The sequence below is a fragment of the Scyliorhinus canicula genome, chromosome 10 (assembly GCF_902713615.1).
Source record: "Scyliorhinus canicula chromosome 10, sScyCan1.1, whole genome shotgun sequence".
Classification (NCBI taxonomy): domain Eukaryota; kingdom Metazoa; phylum Chordata; class Chondrichthyes; order Carcharhiniformes; family Scyliorhinidae; genus Scyliorhinus; species Scyliorhinus canicula.
In genome coordinates, this window is record NC_052155.1 from 146,195,600 (window position 1) to 146,214,103 (window position 18,504).

General features: G+C 48.2%; 1 protein-coding gene across 1 annotated transcript in view; it reads right to left on the minus strand.

Moving 5' to 3' along the window:
• The window catches only part of itga9 (integrin, alpha 9), a 632,947-nt gene that overhangs the window by 153,554 nt on the left and 460,889 nt on the right, over window positions 1-18,504 (minus strand). The window contains exon 20 of the mRNA XM_038809824.1: window positions 12,807-12,886. Within this exon, the coding sequence (XP_038665752.1) occupies window positions 12,807-12,886 (80 nt within the window). The remainder of the gene's footprint in view (window positions 1-12,806; window positions 12,887-18,504) is intronic.

Genomic DNA, 18,504 nt, shown 5'->3' on the forward strand with positions numbered 1-18,504 from the left:
CCACTGCCATGGTGCCAGGCTGGCACTGCCATGGTGCTAGGCTGCCACTGCCATGGTGCCAAGCTGCCACTGCCATGGTGCTAGGCTGCCACTGCCATGGTGCCAAGCTGGCACTGCCATGGTGCCAAGCTGGCACTGCCATGGTGCTAGGCTGCCACTGCCATGGTGCCAAGCTGCCACTGCCATGGTGCTAGGCTGCCACTGCCATGGTGCCAAGCTGCCACTGCCATGATGCCAGGCTGCCACTGTCATTGTGCCAGACTGCGACTGCCATGGTGCCAGACTGCGACTGCCATGGTGCCAGACTGCGACTGCCATGGTGCCAAGCTGGCACTGCCATGGTGCCAGGCTGCCACTGCCATGGTGCCAAGCTGGCACTGCCATGGTGCCAAGCTGCCACTGCCATGATGCCAGACTGCCACTGCCATGGTGCCAAGCTGCCACTGCCATGATGCCAGACTGCCACTGCCATGGTGCCAGGCTGCCACTGCCATTGTGCCAAGCTGGCACTGCCATGGTGCCAGGCTGCCACTGCCATTGTGCCAAGCTGGCACTGCCATGGTGCCAGGCTGCCACTGCCATTGTGCCAAGTTGGCACTGCCATGGTGCCAAGCTAGCACTGCCATGATGCCAGACTGCCACTGCCATGGTGCCAAGCTGCCACTGCCATGGTGCCAGGCTGCCACTGCCATTGTGCCAAGTTGGCACTGCCATGGTGCCAAGCTGCCACTGCCATGGTGCCAGGCTGGCACTGCCATGGTGCCAAGCTGCCACTGCCATGGTGCCAGGCTGCCACTGCCATTGTGCCAAGCTGGCACTGCCATGGTGCCAAGCTGCCACTGCCATTGTGCCAAGTTGGCACTGCCATGGTGCCAAGCTGCCACTGCCATGGTGCCAGGCTGCCACTGCCATTGTGCCAAGTTGGCACTGCCATGGTGCCAAGCTGCCACTGCCATGGTGCCAGGCTGCCACTGCCATTGTGCCAAGCTGCCACTGCCATGGTGCCAGGCTGCCACTGCCATTGTGCCAAGCTGGCACTGCCATGGTGCCAGGCTGCCACTGCCATGGTGCCAGGCTGCCACTGCCATGGTGCCAAGCTGCCACTGCCATGGTGCCAGGCTGCCACTGCCACGGTGCCAGGCTGCCACTGCCATTGTGCCAAGCTGGCACTGCCATGGTGCCAGGCTGCCACTGCCATGGTGCCAGGCTGCCACTGCCATGGTGCCAGGCTGCCACTGCCATGGTGCCAAGCTGCCACTGCCATGGTGCCAAGCTGGCACTGCCATGGTGCCAAGCTGGCACTGCCATGGTGCCAGGCTGCCACTGCCATGGTGCCAGGCTGCCACTGATAAGGTGCTAAGCTGCATTATTTGTGCGGCGGGGATTGGGCTGGGGGATGCACCTCTTCGGGTGGGAGGGTTGGGGGGGGCACGGATCTCTTATATGTCAGTTGGGGCTTGTTGGGGGGGGGGGGCCAGTTGGGGGTTTGAGAGATCAGGACGCCATTCTGATCTCTCCCTGCACTGAGGGGTTCCGGCAAGCAGAGCTCCTCAATGCAGGGAATGGGGCTAAGTGCGGCCTCAGCCGTGTGTTCCCCGTTGAGGCTCCCATCGACCGGATGGGCATTAGGGTGTTTCTAGGCGCACCGAGCGCCCGGAAACACCCACCTAATCAGGTGCTACGGGACTTTATCCCCATTCGGGTAGATAGCGTTCGGCATGTTCACTACATTATTTCTACAAAGGAAGAAAATGACAAGCAATTGCAAGAAACGTTGGAAGCAGTGTTTGTAAACGAACTTGACTTCACCTACAGAAGGACCAGTTTAAAAAGGATGTCATTCATTCTTATATGATATATAACTGTAAATTAATTCACAGTTTGTTTAATGAGTTTCACAGTTCCAATGAGCTTATGTACTTTTGATGAACATTCATGCCTACTTTTAGGAATCTTGAAAGGCACCTGACCTCTCCAAAAGTACCTCTGACCTCCCGAATGGTATCCCAGGACTATACCGACAAAGGGGTACTTTGCTTCTCTAACAGGGACACTGACTATCCAAATAAATCCAGAAGTTCAAAACTGCTCTTACCAGGTCTAATGTGTACACATCGGGCAGCTCCAGCGGCATCTTTCCTGATGGCCAGAATGGAAAGATCCCATGCCCGATTCTGTGCTTCGAACAGGCATGTTCTATTCCAAATCTCCTGGCTGGCCGACAGCTCATTCACCTGCCCACCGTCAGCTGGTGGATTTGAAGGGCCTGGCTCCATATTTAAACACCAGTCCAGCGCACTCATATCACTCTTCCAGCCCAGATGTCTTCACCAGACTGTATAGGTGTGAGTGACACAGAGGGAAAAGGCTTGCAGCCTCATAAAGAAGTCTGTTCCTCGATTCCACCACTCTCCCTCTGAGACTGCGAGGTGTCTATGCCCCACATGGACCCCTAACTATCTCATCTGATGTCTTCATGCATCCCCCTCCAGTAAATGATGTGCTATCCCTTTGATCCCCATGTTTGTGAGCTTCACATGCAGCCTTGTCAGAGTCCAGCTTCCTTCCCCTTGTCTTCACTTTGCCTTCCAATGTTCATCTTCTTCATCCACCTCCTTGACCCTCCGCCTGCCATTGTGAGCCCTTGCCCTTACTCCATGTCCTTGCACAGCTCTCCTTCCAGATTGCCCCCCTTGTGTTTGTCAGGCCACCATCCCTGGGCCACACCTCGGACTCTAACCCGGTCAAACTTCAGACGGTTGATGGCAGATAGACATTGGTGTGTGTTACCAGGGGGAGATACTCTGTATGCTCCAACCACACTCGGTGACAAAGGTGGGTTCATGGGTCCAGCAGCATGGTGCTGTTCATGAAGACAAGTTTGTATGGAAATGGAGGGCAGGAATCGGTCTGCCCCACAGAGTAGTGAATTCTAAAGGTAGCTGCCTCTGCAAAAAGTGTATGCTTGAATCCAGAGCTGAGTCCTTTCTCGCCCCCACAAATGCCACGTTTGGGACCAGAACACTTGGACTTTGGTACCTTCTGTCAATTTTCCACAACTGGGAATTGTCATGGTGAAAATCTAGCCCAAGGTAGTTAAATCATAGAATAATAGAATTTACAGTGCAGAAGGAGGCCATTCGGCCCATTGAGTCTGCACCGGCCCTTGGAAAAAGCACTCTCCCCAAGCCCACACCCCCGCCTCATCCCCGTAACCCAGTAATCCCACCCAACCCAACCGTTTTGGACACAAACGGCAATTTAGCATGGCCAATCCACCTAACCTGCACATTTTTGGACTGTGGGAGGAAACCGGAGCCCCCGGAGGAAACCCACGCACACACGGGGTGAAAGTGCAAACTCCGCACAGTGACCCAAGCCGGGAATTGAACCTGGGACCCTGGACATGTGAAGCAACTGTGCTAACCACTATGCTACCGTGGACTATGGGGATGTTATGACTATTACTTCCAGTTGCACGTGGGCTATCAGTGAGTTATTGTGTTCCTGTTAGCTGTGAGAGGAATCTGACTGTTACTATTATTTATTGGTGTAAATTCAGTGAGTTATTATTAGTTATAGTTGGGATCAAAGTTCCTTCATCCTCTGGTTCCTCCTCTGAAAACTGCACCTCCTTCATTGGTTCCCTTCATTTCCACCTCAGGTTCTTCCCACGTGGTTGGCCACCTGTTTCTCTGAACTTTGTACCCAATAGAAGTTCGCACAAGAGCACGAGTGAAGACACTGAATATCACACACACCCAACCTTTGTAAATGGTGTCATGTGATCAGATGCCACATGTTTCATGTGGTCAGAATGTCACATGCTTCAACCAGTGCATCAAATGTGAGTTTAAAGGTTCAAATTTTACTGCTAAACTGGATTCAAAGGGTCACACGGTGGTGCAGTGTTTAGCACTGTTGCCTCACGGCACCGTGGACCCGGGTTCGATCCCGGCCCCGGGTCACTGTCTGTGTGGAGTTTGCAGATTTTCTCCATGTCTGCGCACAAGAACATGAGTGAAGATACTGAATATCACACACACCCAACCTTTCATATGCCTAGAGTGTCACCCCCACAACCCAAAGATGTGCAGGGTATGTGGATTGGCCACGCTAAATTGCCCCTTAGTTGGAAAAAAAAATTTAAATAAATAAACTGGATTCATCTCAAGCGCATGCTAACATAAAATGAGAGACTGAATTGAAAAGGCACAATCCATTTATAGAAACATTTAGCCTAAATGATGTTTGAGTAAACCCAAATTATTAACACAAGCACATCAATTTTAACTATAGTTAATTTCTGACCCAGTTTGCTAGATGACACTAGTTTGAACTTCCTCAACACACTCTAGGCATATGACTGCTACAGAATCTAGTATCTGCTCTCGAAGTCAGCTCTCGAAAATATGAAACCTTGTTTCACTTGCATACATTTAAGGAGGGCTAACAGAAAATGTCACTGATTAGTTGCTGAGTTGGGGCATTTTTCTCTCAGTGCCTATATTTACATGTTTATTCAGTCTTCATGGAATCCTTCTTCCAGAACTGAAACTGCAAATTGTTTCCAATTCTGCTTTTAATCAGCAGGGAGTAACCTCTTGACTCAACTTGTATTGGAAAGGTCAACCTCACCAAACCTAAATGCCTGAGGCGACCCAAAATGACCTGAACAGAGCAATTTTTGGGTGAAATACAAATACCCCAATTTAGTCCATCCTGACCCTTTCAATATAATGTGGCAGCAGGCATATTTATGGAGAGAAGAATGTGCAAAGCCCCTAATGAGAACAGGCTATTTGGTGCACTGAACCCAATTCATGCACTAAATCACTTTTGCCATCAGATTTTGAACAATCCCAATGTAGTCACTTCTATTATTTTGCTTGATAAATTATTTCAAACATTTATCGTTCTAAATGAGGGTTACCAACTCTCCAAGATTGACCTGGAGTCTCCAGGAATTGAAAATTCATCGTCAAGACACAACTGCGAATCAATCCTGCAGGAAAATCAATGGAGCATCAAATAGTATTTTGTTCATGTGAACAAATCTTTTCCTTACTTATAAAAGAGTCATATATGTAAGGAAAAAGGTTGTTCGACTCAGGCAAGAATCATCCAATTGAGTAATGAGAGTTGGTTTCCTTTCTGATTGCTGTAGGAAGCTGCAGGATATCTTGGGGAACTAATGGCAGGAGTGTGGGGGCAGAGGGTTGGAGGTAGGCGGTCACATGATGAAATCTTCAGTAATATATCAAACACAGTTGGCAACTTGACACTGACCCAGGATTTTAAATCCACCATTGACAAGGCATCCTGCTTGGCAGTAATGATGCTATTTGGGCAGTGGCAGAGGCCTTCCACCTACCCTAGCAACCTGTGATTAATACCGAGTGATCTCTCCAGGGTCAATATTACTTACATTTCTACAGTGGGTTTTCCCACACACACTGAGGAAATAGCCACTTATGTGACATCAGACACCAGTGGCAACTTAAAGGGGCAGGCAACCAGGGTGACACAAAGAAAAAGTGCTATTGCAAATAGAATGCTGAAATTTGCACATTTCTATTGTTCCCTTTCCAGTACAAAAGATTGTGCATTCAAGTCACTTTCCAGGATTGGAGCAGATAATCGAGATGTCCCACTTTAGTACTGAGAGAGTGACTCTACACCATGCTCCTCACTGCAATACTGCACCTCCCCTTTAGAAAATTACTCACAAGCAGGGTGGAGATAATCTACAGAATAGGTGGGTAACTGTCCAACCTACACCACCTTCAATCCAGATCCAAAATCGCTCTAACCTCAGTAATGTAGCTTCTGTATACAAATGAAACAACACTGGGTGAATAAAAGCAAATTACTGCAGACGCTGGAATCTGAAACCAAAGAGAAAATGCTGGAAAATCTCAGTAGGTCAGGCAGCGTCTGGTAGGGAGAAATGTTTTGAGTCCAGAAAACCCTTTGTCAAAGGGTGGCAAAGTCAGTAACTAGGGGACAAAGGTTTAAGGTGTGAGGGGGAAAGTTTAGAGGAGATATGTATTGGAAGTTTGTTTTACACAGAGGGTAGTGAGTGCCTGGGACTCGCTGTCGGGAGAGGTGGTGGAAGCAGATACAATAGTGACGTTAAAGAGATATCTTGACAAATACAAGAATAGGATGGGAATAGAGGGATACGGACCCCAGAAGTGCAGAAGGTTTTAGTTTAGACAGGCATCATGATTGGCACAGGCTTGGAGGGCTGAAGGACCTGTTCATGTGCCATACTGTTCTTTGTTCTTTTGCCACTTGTGTGTTTCCTTAGTCAGAAAGTGAGCTCCAGGTCATTGCTGACACCTTCTTTGAAGCATATGAGAAAATGGACCTTTCACTAAACACCCAGAAAACGTAGGTCCTCTTCCAAACAGCTCCCACATCAAAACACCTCTCCCCATCGATTAAGATCAACGCCGAGTTCCTTGGAAAATGTAAACTATTTTCTGCATCTTGGGAGCTTTTTGGCAAAGGCAGACTTAGGCAATTAACTTCATCATCGCTTCAATGTGTCAGCTCAGCCTTCATCTGACTGAGGAAAAGAGTATTTGAGGACCAGAATCACAAATCCAACATTAAGGTCATAGTTGACGAAGCAGCTGTGATCCCCAGACTCATATATGTACATCAGAGACGTGGACAACATAAAGCAGGGGGAGAAGGTGGTGTAATGGTAACGTCACTGAAATAGTAATGCAGGCTAATGGTAATTAGCCTTGGTGGCTAATGCTCTTGAGACATCGGTTCAAATCTCACCACGGCAGCAGGCGGAATTTCAATTCAAATAATAATCTGCTAGATAAAGATGCTGACCATGAAAGTATCATCGATTGTGGTACAAAGCCATCTAGTTTACCAATGCCCTTGAGGGAAGGAAATCTGTCATTCTCATCTGGTCTGGCCTATATGTGATTCCTGCACTTAACTGTCCACTTATTTCAAGGGCATTTAGGGATGGGTAACAAATGGGGACCTTGTCAGTGATGTCCACATATCATTAAAGAATAAAGATAATGGGCAGGATTCTCCATTTCGAAGACTATGGAGAATCCCGGCAAAATCGCATTCGGTGACGGGGCGGAGAAGCCCTGACGGTGACCAAATCGGGGGCGGCGCCTCTTTGGCGATGCTCTGCCTCCTGAAAGGCGACGTATTCTAGGAGTATGGCGCATGCTGTATCCACGGCCATTGCCTGAGGCCCGCCCCGCGATGCTTCATCCCTGACCGGCCGAGTTCCCGATGGCCTGGGACTCTCATAGTCTCACCCGTTGTGAACTCAGCGTGGCAGCAGCGGACTCAGTCCAGCGCCACCACAGTCGGAGGAGGGCTGATCCGTGGGCGGGGGGGAGGGTGGGGGGAGGGGGGCTTCATTCGGGGCTGGAGGCACTGTGGGGGGGGCAGTCCTGGGCACACTAACCGGCTGAAGGGGGACTATTATTGCGGTCTGGGTCCGCTTGCTGCGTCCGCTGCAGACTCCCGGCGTGCGCATGCGCGGCCACAGACACGGCAATGTTACAGGACGTATCGGCAGCTAGAGCTGGGAGCTCTACGCTACCTCCCTGCTAGCTCCCCCCCCCCCCCCCTCTCCGGAGCAGGGATTGGTTGTCGTTTTGTGCCAGTTTTCCTGGTGTAAAACACCACCGTTTTCACGCCGGCGTGGGACTTAGCCTCCCAAACGGAGAATCCAGCCCTATGTTCTCCCACTCGAGCTGAATTGCACCAGTTTCATTCATCTCCCTTCATGCTTGAGTGACTTTGAAGTACCTAGCTGTGAAACTAACCCCAATGTTTCTGAACATCAAGCTATGATTAACAGCTCCTCGACCACAGCAAAGCCAGTTAAGTGCTTTCTGTTAATTTCACAGCTGGGTACCTCAAAGCCTCTGATGGGAGACAAATTAAACAATGCAGACAGCTGGATGTGTGTGTGGAAGCTATCAACCACTGCCGAGTGAAAGCAATTTCACAGAGAATGAATGACTTGCCAATCAAAGATATGAAGAGGTTTAAACCTAGCTGACTTGGTTTTCTCTTTCAAGGAATTGACAGCATCGCCAAGCAGAAACGGCGAGCAGAAACTTATAGCCAAGTTCCGCACACATGATTACGGCCTCAACCGGGACCTTCGATTCATGTCGCATTACATTCACCCCCACACCATCTGGCCTGGGCTTCTGAAATCCTACCAACTGTCCTGGCTTGAGACAATTCACACCTCTTTAACCTGTGATTATCATTCTCTCCAGTCACTCCATCTGGACATGTATAGACTACCTGCTTCACTAGTGTCCTTCAGAGGAAGAAATCTGCCATCCTTATCCTGCTTGGTCTACATGTGACTCCAAATTCACAGCAATGTGGTTGACTATTAAAAATGTTCTGAAATGGCCACACAAGCCACTCAGTTCAAGGGCAATTAGGGATGGACCATAAGTACTGGCCCAAGCTGCAACGCCCACACCAAATAAATTAATTTAAAAAACAACTGGGAGAGTACTGTATTTCAGATGAATTGTTAAAGCAAGGTCACCTGCCTCTCGGGAGAAATAAATCATTCCACGGTAATATTCAAGATGGAACACAGCAGATCTCTGTTCTGCTGGCCAATATTTGCTTGTCAGCAAAACAGCAAAAAAAATTGAAGGCAAATAAACTGAAAATCACTAATCATTTAATTCATTGACAAATCACACAGATCATAGAATTTACAATGCAGAAGGAGGCTATTCGGCCCATCAAGTCTGCACCGGCCCTTGGAAAGAACACCTGGCTTAAGCCCACGCCTCCACCCATAACCCTATAACACAATAACCCCACCCAATCTTTTTGGACACTAAGGGCAATTTATCATAGCCAATCCACCTAACCTGCACATCGTTGGAATGTGGGAGGAAACTGGAGCAGCGGAGGAAACCCACGCAGACACGAGGATAACGTGCAGACTCCGCACAGACAGACACGAGGAGAACGTGCAGTCTCCGCATAGACAGTGACCCAAGCTGGGAATCGAACCTGGGACCCTGGAGCTGTGAAGCAACTGTGATAACCACTATGCTGCCGCGCTGCCCCACGGATGATAGCATGTATCACATTAAATAACCTTGTCCCTGAGCCCTTCAGCTGCGAGGTGTCCATGCCCTACATGGACCTTGAGCCACCGCATCTGGAGTCTTCCTGCACCTTCCTCCAGTAAGTGATGTGTTATCCCTTTGACCCCCATGTTTGTGAGTTGTTCATGCATTCATGCAGCTTTGTCAAGGTCCAGATTCCCTCCCCTCGGTCTTCCTTCTGCCTTCCATTGTTCACCTTCTTCATCCACCTCCTTGCTCCTCTGCCTCAAAACCTTTTGCCAATTACCTTAAATCTGTTCCCTCTAATTTCTGACACTCCTGCAATTAAAAATAGTTGGTCCGTCTCTGCTTTATTAAAAATCTTCATTGTTTTAAACACCTCCGTTAAATCTCCATTTATTCTTTAATCCTCCAAGGAGAAAATCCTTAACTTCCCCAACATTTCGTCGAAACTTATATCCTTCATCCCTGATATCATCCTCGTAAGTCTCCTCTGCATCCTCCCAAAGACTTAACATCCTTCTAAAAAGTTATGCCCAGCACTAGGCACAGAACTCAACCTGAGGCTTTAATCAGTCATTTAGAAATGTTTGACACAACTTGTTTTTTTTGTATATGGGAACCATCATGAGTTAATATACATTAACCAGCAGGAGCATAGCAGTAGAACAGTCAACCTAGACAACCAGAAGGAGTCATCATTTTATCATCATCAGCAGTCGAATATCACTAGTGTTCCTGCAACTGTCTGCAATGCCTTTATAAGACATGGGCTTAAACTCAGGTGTTGTCTTTCAAACTGTCCATGGTTGCTCGTTCAATAGGTGGAAAAGATTGAGATCCTGCAGGCAGGCTTCAGCAACTAGGGAACCTATATGCAACCGATAGAGGCTGGAGAGGTTGCATCTGAATAGAGCCTGGTCCAATGTCCGAACTGGGTGGTTGCATGCGCTATTGGGGAGGGTAGAAGCTAACTTGGCGAGGGACAGGAACCAGAATGTCGCATTGGAAAAGAGAACCAAGGTGCGTGAAAGACTGGGAGAGTCAGGCAGCACTAGAAAAAATGAAAACCGCTTATTGTCACAAGTAGGCTTCAGGTGAAGTTACTGTGAAAAGCCCCTAGTCGCCACATTCCGGTGCCTGTTCGGGGAGACTGGCACAGGCATTGAACCGTGCTGCTGGCCTGCCTTGGTCTGTTTTCAAAGCCAGAGATTTAGCACTGTGCTAAACCAGCCCCTCAGAGTAATTATGAATGGATTAGGTGGGATAATCTAGTAAGAATGAATGAAATAAGGTCTAAATTACGTTTACAGTGCATGAATATAAACAGATGAAGCACAGTAAATAAGGTTGTTGAAGTGCAGGCACAAAGAGCCTGCACATATATTGATTGTAATGTTATGGTGTTAAGGGGACCTGTCTCAAAAAATGGCCCAACTGGTTACGAAACAATCCTGGACACAGGTTGTGAAGGAAAGATAGGGAAAGGGAAAAGGAGAAAAGTTGGAGGTATTGAGTAAGAAGAATGTCACAGTGCTGGAGCAAGAGGACATCTCTCAGAGGCTGCAAACAATAGGGATAACATTTGGGTTAACAATATAGGCCACTAACTAGTGGGAAAGATATAGGGAAGCAAAGTTGAAGGCAGATTAGAGAGAGATGCAGAAACTATAGATATGGGAAACTTCTGAGAAAACAAAAATCATTTTTTAAAAACAAAACTGGTATTCCTACCACCCTAGAAAAGATTAAACAAACCATTAAAATATCAATGCAGGTGAGTGAGATGCAGCTTCAATGACCATGGACTGAAACCCCGCCAACATCACTAATATCTAAATGATAGCAGGGGTCTGTGCTTTTTAAGGCAGAGTCCTTTGGGATATTTGATATGTAGAGTGCTATAAGATCATGGCCTGACTGAGTTAATAATTCTATCTGCCCGGGTAGCTGTAACTTTGTTTTTAAATGTTTAAACCTTTTGTAGTAGTGGACAGAAATTAATTTCTCATAGAGAGAATCATGTAAGACTTTGTTTCCCGGCTTTGTGATAAATCATGAATATATCGCCCCTAATAATAAAGAGAAACAGATTTTATTGATTTTTTAAAAAAATCAATGCAGAATTTTCTTGACAACTCTTAAACTTGTGCAAATAGACATTGAAACATTGACAAAAGCGAACATGGAAAAAACAAGTTATAAAAATAAACTCATAGAGATATCAAGCACAGTTAACATTTCTCTGCGCTGGTAGAAATAAAAATATTCACATAGTCCTTCTATAAGGGCTGTCAATCAAGTCTCATTATGTATGCTTAACAGTACATTCGATGTACAGAACCAATGAGCTCTATTGTAACTGTGGCCATTCCGGAACTGCATTAAAAAAACACCCACTCATAATTTTCTTTAAAAGGAACTGCTGCGGCTACATCCTTATACAAGATTTAATCAAACAGACCATTTGGGGTGTCAATAACAGGACCTATAAGTATTTTACACCTCTTTCTTTTGTCCAAATAAACATTAAGCCATTGACACAATAGATCATAAACAAAAATAGCAGATTACATTTGACGTTTTAATGAAACCTAAGCAAATTTTAACTTGTCCAAAATTTTATTGCCTTCTTCCTGTGCTCTAATGCATTTTTGCTTCCATATCACTGGTGGTCGGTAAGCTTCTCGAATCGATAAATCTTGATAAAATTAATAGTCATGCGATGACACGGTCAAGGGCGAAGAAAGGAGTCATCTGGGATGGGCTAAGTGCAGAGTGGAATTAAAGGGGTAGGAGTTAAGTGGGGAAGATGACGGACGGTAGAGGGGATTGGAGGCGCAAGCCTCCGGTAAGGTTGGCAACGTGGAACGTCCGGGGACCGAATGGGCCGGTTAAAAGGTCACGGGTGTTCGTGCACCTCAGGAGCTTGAAAGTGGGGGTTGTCTTTTTGCAGGAGACACACCTCCGTGTGAAGGACTAGGTTGGGTTAAGGACGGGGTGGGTCGGGCAGGTTTTTCACTCGGGATTTGATTTGAAATCGAGGGGTGTGGCGATTTTAATGAGCAAATATGGGGGGTGTTTGTGACCGTGTTTGAGGAGATGTTCATCGCAATGGGCGGGGGTCCAAAAAGGAGAAAAATCTGTACAAACTGTAAAGTTTATTGTTGAGAAGAATGTTTCCCGGGGTGTTTATTTGCTGTGAACTACTTTGATACAAGTTTGAATAAAATTCGTTAAAAAAAAAATTATAGTCACATGGGCACATGCAGTTAATTATGGAAAGTCAGTAGGGATTTGTTAAGTACAAGCAGCGAACGTTACGCCTCCGGGAAACACGCGGCTAGGGGACTGGAGAATCCTGCCCATGGTGTTAATCCAAATCACTGGGAGACAACACTGTACACTGTCCTCCGATCCGAAATCCAACTGTTCACCAATACAAAGAATGTATGTCAATAGCTGCTGAAGGAAAATTTAATAACAGAGACAGTGTAATGTTGGAGTTTGGTCATGAAGACAGGATGTATTTTTATGCTATAATTACAACCAATTTTACATTTAATAATATTTCATTTGAAACTTCTAACTTGTGTTACTCAGTAGACACTATTTAGCCAATTTTAAATTCTGAGGGTGCAAATCAATACAACCCAGGTCACAGTGATTTTTACATTCTATGGTGTACCTTACCTTTGCGTTGTGACCGTGAACTCCAAACTTTCCTGCTCCCCAGACAGGTGACTTGTGTCAAAAATCACGCTGAATTCATACTACAGGGATTAAAAAGAGTATTTGGAGGTGAACAAATGAACCAATGGAATCTTATCTATCTTCCAGGGTGTTATGACGACCAAAAGTGCCGAGTGCTACACTCACACATCTCTGCTGATGTTTTGCAATGCAAGATAGAGACTGAGCTACATCCACTATCCAGTTACTCCAGGCATTTTAATGAACTGTCGCTGTTAACCTTTATCCGAGGACCAAGGCAGCTCTGTCAAACAACCTATAGTTTTATCTAATCTAATGGATTTCTGGGCCCCACATTCCACAGAAGGCATAAACAACACATGCAAGGCCTTCAGTGGGGGACATCCCGTAATAATGGCTCTTAAGATGGAGACCTGTGAGTTCAAAGCATATTGATAAACAAAAAGTGTTTTTTTTAAATCAGTTTTATACAAAGAAAATAAATCTGGATGAAATAAAGAGAAATAGAAGGGGGAAAGTATCAATGCCTTCAATAATTCAAAAATCTCTGATAAACACATATCAAACATCACACATACACTGTCCCATGGGACATCACTGTATAAACCTCCTGCTGATAAATCACCAATGAATCTGAGCAAAGAACAGTCAGGTTGTTTTGTTTTTAATTCATTTCCAGGATGTGGGCATCGTTGGTTGCGTCAGCATTTATTGCCTCTCCCAAACTTCCCTCCATTTCAGAGGGCATTTGAGAGTCAACCACATTTTTGTGGGTCTGGAGTCACCTCTAGGCCAGGCCATGGAAGGGCGGCATATTTCTTTTCCTAAAGGAGATTATTTAACCAGATGGGGTTCTTGGCCATAGTTTCGTGCCTTTTAATTGCAGACTTTAATTAAATTCAAATTTCATCATCTGCCGTGGTAGGATTTGAACCCAGGTCCCCAGAGCATTACCCTGGGCTGTGGATTACTAGTCCAGTGATCATTTCACTAACCTACCACCTATCCTTTGGTGCAGAATCTGTCATCTGGAAAGATGTCATGATAGAGATGAGGTAGTGGAAAAATCCCCAGTGTAATTGTTATCTATCTCCTCTTGTTGAGTTTAAATTTCCAGGTCACCCCAGCTGAGGAGGAAAGGGGACGTATGACAGGACTGGAGAAGGTTAACAGGCTGCAGAGGGCAAGAGGGAGGAGGTGGTGCAAAAGATGAAGGTAGAAAAAGGAATAAAAAAAAACAATATTTGAGGTAATGTAGACCATTGGAGAAAACCGGAGGATCACGATCGTAGAATCTCTCCATGCAGAAGGAGGCTATTCGGGCCATCAAGTCTGTACCGACCCTCTGAAAGAACACTCTACCAAGGCCATTTCCCCATTCTATCCCCATAACCCACCTACACATTTTTGGACACCAAGGTGTAATTTAGCATGGTAAACCCACCTAACCTGTGCACCCTTGGACTGTGGGAGGAAACCGGAGCACCCAGAGGAAACCCACGCAGACATGGTGAGAATGTGAATGTGCAAATTCCACACAGACTGTCACCCAAGGTTGGAATTGAACCCAGTTCCCTGGCGTTATACGGCAGCAGCGCTAATCACTGTGCCACCGTGCCACCCTGCATGTGACATGCTGACCCCTGCAGCTGATCCTATTGATCCTATAGCAGTTCCCCTTTTGAGGGAGAGAAAGGTTTCTCGACTTCAGAAATATTATCTAAAATGTTGCAGGGTTTTTCCTGGTTTACTCTTTTCCATTTTTTGCCTGTTCATTTCTGTGGGAACTATAAATTGACCAGGACAGGAACATAAAATCTCAGCCAATCAATTTGTACCTCAGATAAACAATACAAAGCCGTAAGCCAAGTTTCTAACTGAGCCGGACCCGTCTTCCTTACCAGATTTTATATAAAAATAGCTCAGTGCTTTCTTTATTTAAAACTGCACAGAGAAATTGCACTTATTTTCCTCTCCTCACTTTGCAGCAGCCGTTTCCAAAGGGAAATGTAATCACAACACCATTAATCATAAGACCAGCTGCACAATCCTTGACCCTTCATGAATGTGACCTACAAGGAACTTAATTACCAACGCAAGTGTGATTCAGGATATACACTTAATATAGAAATTTCCAAGTGTGGAATATGCATGTTCCGAAGAAAATATCAGCAAGACTCAGCATTCAGCAGATTGTGAGAGAAGCAAGAAGAAGGAAAAACCTACTTGACCTCATCCTCACGATCTACCCGCTGCCAATGCATCTGTGATGCACTATCAATTGCGAGAAGACGAGAGTAGAATGTAATCGAGGCTTTATTACACTGAGATGTGTGGCCTCCTGCAGCAGCTGACGATATGGCTGCTGTACGGGGAGCACACATATTTATACTCCGCCTACTGGGCGGAGCCAGCAGGCAGGGATCTACCCCCGTACCTGTATTACAGGGGCCTTACCATAAAACACACATATATATATATATATATACAGTATATACATCAGTGGTGACTACCACATTCACCCCCTGTTAAAAAAATGAGTCCAGCGGGGGTGGTGGAGAACTATATACAGAGAGTTGTGTTTAAAATTACAGATAATATTATAAATTTAGGCGGTCTGGTACCTTGATCTGCCGTCAAGAGCGTCGCCGTGGTGGCGACTCAGGCGTCGGCTTGGTCTTCGGTGACACCAAGAGTGTGTCGAAATCCTCTTCATCCCCGGGTGTGAGCAAGGGGAGGACGGATTATCCTGGAGTGGGGGCTGCAGTGGGATGCGCTGGGGGAAGGGAGGGTGGCGCCAGGGCAGGGTGGGGGTGTGTGGGGACCCAGCTGGTGCCCCTGAGGGAGACTGTGTCTTGGCGGCCATTGGGGTACGCTACGTAAGCATACTGTGGGTTGGCGTGGAGTAGCTGTACCCTCTCAACCAACGGGTCCACCTTGTGGAGTCGCACATGTCTACGGAGGAGAACGGATCCTGGAGCTGCCAGCCACGTTGGGAGCGAAACCCCGGAGGTGGACTTCCTAGGGAAGGCAAAGAGATGTTCATGGGGGGGTTTCATTAGTCGCGGTGCACAGGAGTGACCGAATGGAGTGAAGTGCATCGGGGAGGACCTCCTGCCAGCGGGAGGCCGGGAGGTTTCTGGACCATAGGGCCAGCTGGACGGCCCTCCAGACAGTCCCATTCTCCCGTTCCACCTGCCCGTTTCCCCATGGGTTGTAGCTGGTCGTCCTTCTCGAGGCAATGCCCCTGTTGAGCAGGTACTGGCGCAGCTCATCGCTCATGAATCAGGATCCCTGGTCACTGTGGACGCAGGCGGGGAAGCCGAACAGAGCGAAGATGGTGTTGAGGGCTTTGATGACGGTTGCAGACGTCATGTCAGGGCATGGGATGGCGATGGGGAATCGGGAATATTCATCGACCACACTGAGGAAGTACGTGTTCCGGTCGGTGGAGTGTAGGGGCCCTTTAAAGTCCACGCTGAGGCATTCAAAGGGGCGGGAGGCCTTCACCAGGCGCGCACGGTCTGGTCAGTAGAAGTGCGGTTTACACTCCACACAGACCTGGCAGTCTCTGGTGATAGCTCTGACTTCCTCGATGGAGCAGGGCAGATTGCGGGCGTTGATGAAATAGTAAAAACGGGTGACCGCTGGGTGACAGAGATTGTCGCGCAGGGTCCGGAGTAGGTCCACTTGTGCGCTGGCACACGTACCTCAGGATAGGGCATCGGGTGGCTCGTTGAGCTTACTGGGGCGAAACAAAATCTCGTAGATGTAGGTGTAGAGCTCGATCGTCCACGTCAAGATTTTATCGTTTTTGATCTTGCCCCGCTGTGTGTTGTTGAACATGAAGGCAACCGACCGTTGGTCAGTGAGGAGAGTGAATCTCCTGCCGGCCAGGTAATGCCTCCAATGCTGCACAGCTTCAACAATGGCTTGGGCCTCCTTTTCGACGGAGGAGTGCCGAATTTTGGAGGCATGGAGGGTGCGGAAAAAGAATGCCATGGGCCTGCCTGCCTGGTTGAGGGTGGAGGCCAGAGCGAAGTCTGATGCATTGCTCTCTACTTGGAAAGGCAGCATCTCATCGACCGCGTGCATCACGGTCTTGGCGATGTCGGCCTTGATATGGTTGAAGGCCTGGTCAGCCTCGGCCGTCAGGGGGAAAATGGTGGATTGAATGAGTGGGCGGGCCTTGTCCGCATAGTTTGCCACCCACTGGGCATAATACGAAAAAACTCCAGGCATTGTTTGAGGGCCTTGGGGCTGTGGGGGAGGGGGAGTTCCATGAGGGGGGCGCATGCGATCGGGGTCGGGCCCCAGACTCTGTTCTGGACCACATAGCCGAGGATGGCTAAGCAGTTTGTGCTGAACACGCACTTTTCCTTGTTATACGTGATGTTGAGGAGAGTGGCGAAATTTGGAAAGGTTGGCGTCATGGTCCTGCTGATCATGGCCACAGATGGTGACATTGTCCAGATATGGGAAAGTGGCCCGCAGTCCGTACCGGTCAACCATTCGGTCCATCTGCCGTTGGAAGACTGAGACCACATTGGTGACGCCAAAGGGAACCCTAAGAAAGTGGTAAAGGCGGCCGTCTGCTTCGGACGCAGTGTATGGGCCATCCGCCTTACGGATAGGGAGCTGGTGGTAGGCAGATTTCAGGTCCACTGTCGAGAAGACCCGGCACTGTGCAATCTGATTGACCATATCAAATATGCGTGGGAGGGGTTACGCGTCGAGCTGCGTGTACTGATTGATGGTCTGACTGTAGTTTCTAAAAAACTCCTGTTTTTTGCCCCAGTTTTGACCTCCATCATTTGGGTTCTCCAGGGGCTGTTTCTGGCCTCGATGATGCCTTCCCAAAGCAGCCGCTGGACCTCGGGCCTGATGAAGGTCCTGTACTGGGCGCTGTACCATCTGCTCCTGGTGGTGACGGGTTTGCAATCCAGGGTTGGAAAGGTGTGTCGACCTTAAGGGTCACAAGGCCGCACACGGTAATGGGTGGTAGGGGCCCGCCAAATTTCAGGGTTAGGCTCTGGAGGTTGCACTGGAAGTCCAGGCCGAGTTGCAAGGCAGCGCAGAGGTTGGGGAGGATGTAGAGGTGGAAGCCGCTGAACTCTACGCCCTGGACGGTGAGGGTGGCGATGCAGTACCCACGGATCGCCACGGAGTGGGATCCGGAGGCCAGGGAGATTCTCTGGTTAGCGGGGTGTACCGCGAGGGAGCAGCACCTTACCGTATCGGGGTGAATGAAGCTCTCAGTGCTCCCAGAGTTCAGCAGGCAGGTGATCTCGTGCCCGTTGACATTCACCACCGTTGTTGAAGCGGTCGCGAGGTTGTGTGGTCGAGACTGGTCAATCGTGACCAAGGCGAGATGCGGCTGGTCGTCGGCGGATGCAGGCGATGAGGGGCCTGATGAGGTGCCCGACAGGCAGGGGTCCTGAGTCGGGTAAGATGGCGGTGCCCACGGGCCTCACGTGCCCTGGGGCAGGTAAGATGGCGGCGTCCATTGGTCCTGGGAGAGACAAGATGGCGGCGTCCACGGGCTGCACGTGTTGTGAGCAGAGCAAGATGGCGGCGCCCACTGGCCGCACGTGGGGGGTGCCAGGACAATAGCGGCGATTGAGCGGGCCTGGCAAACTGCAGCGAAATGTCCATTCTTGCCACAGGCCTTGCAGAG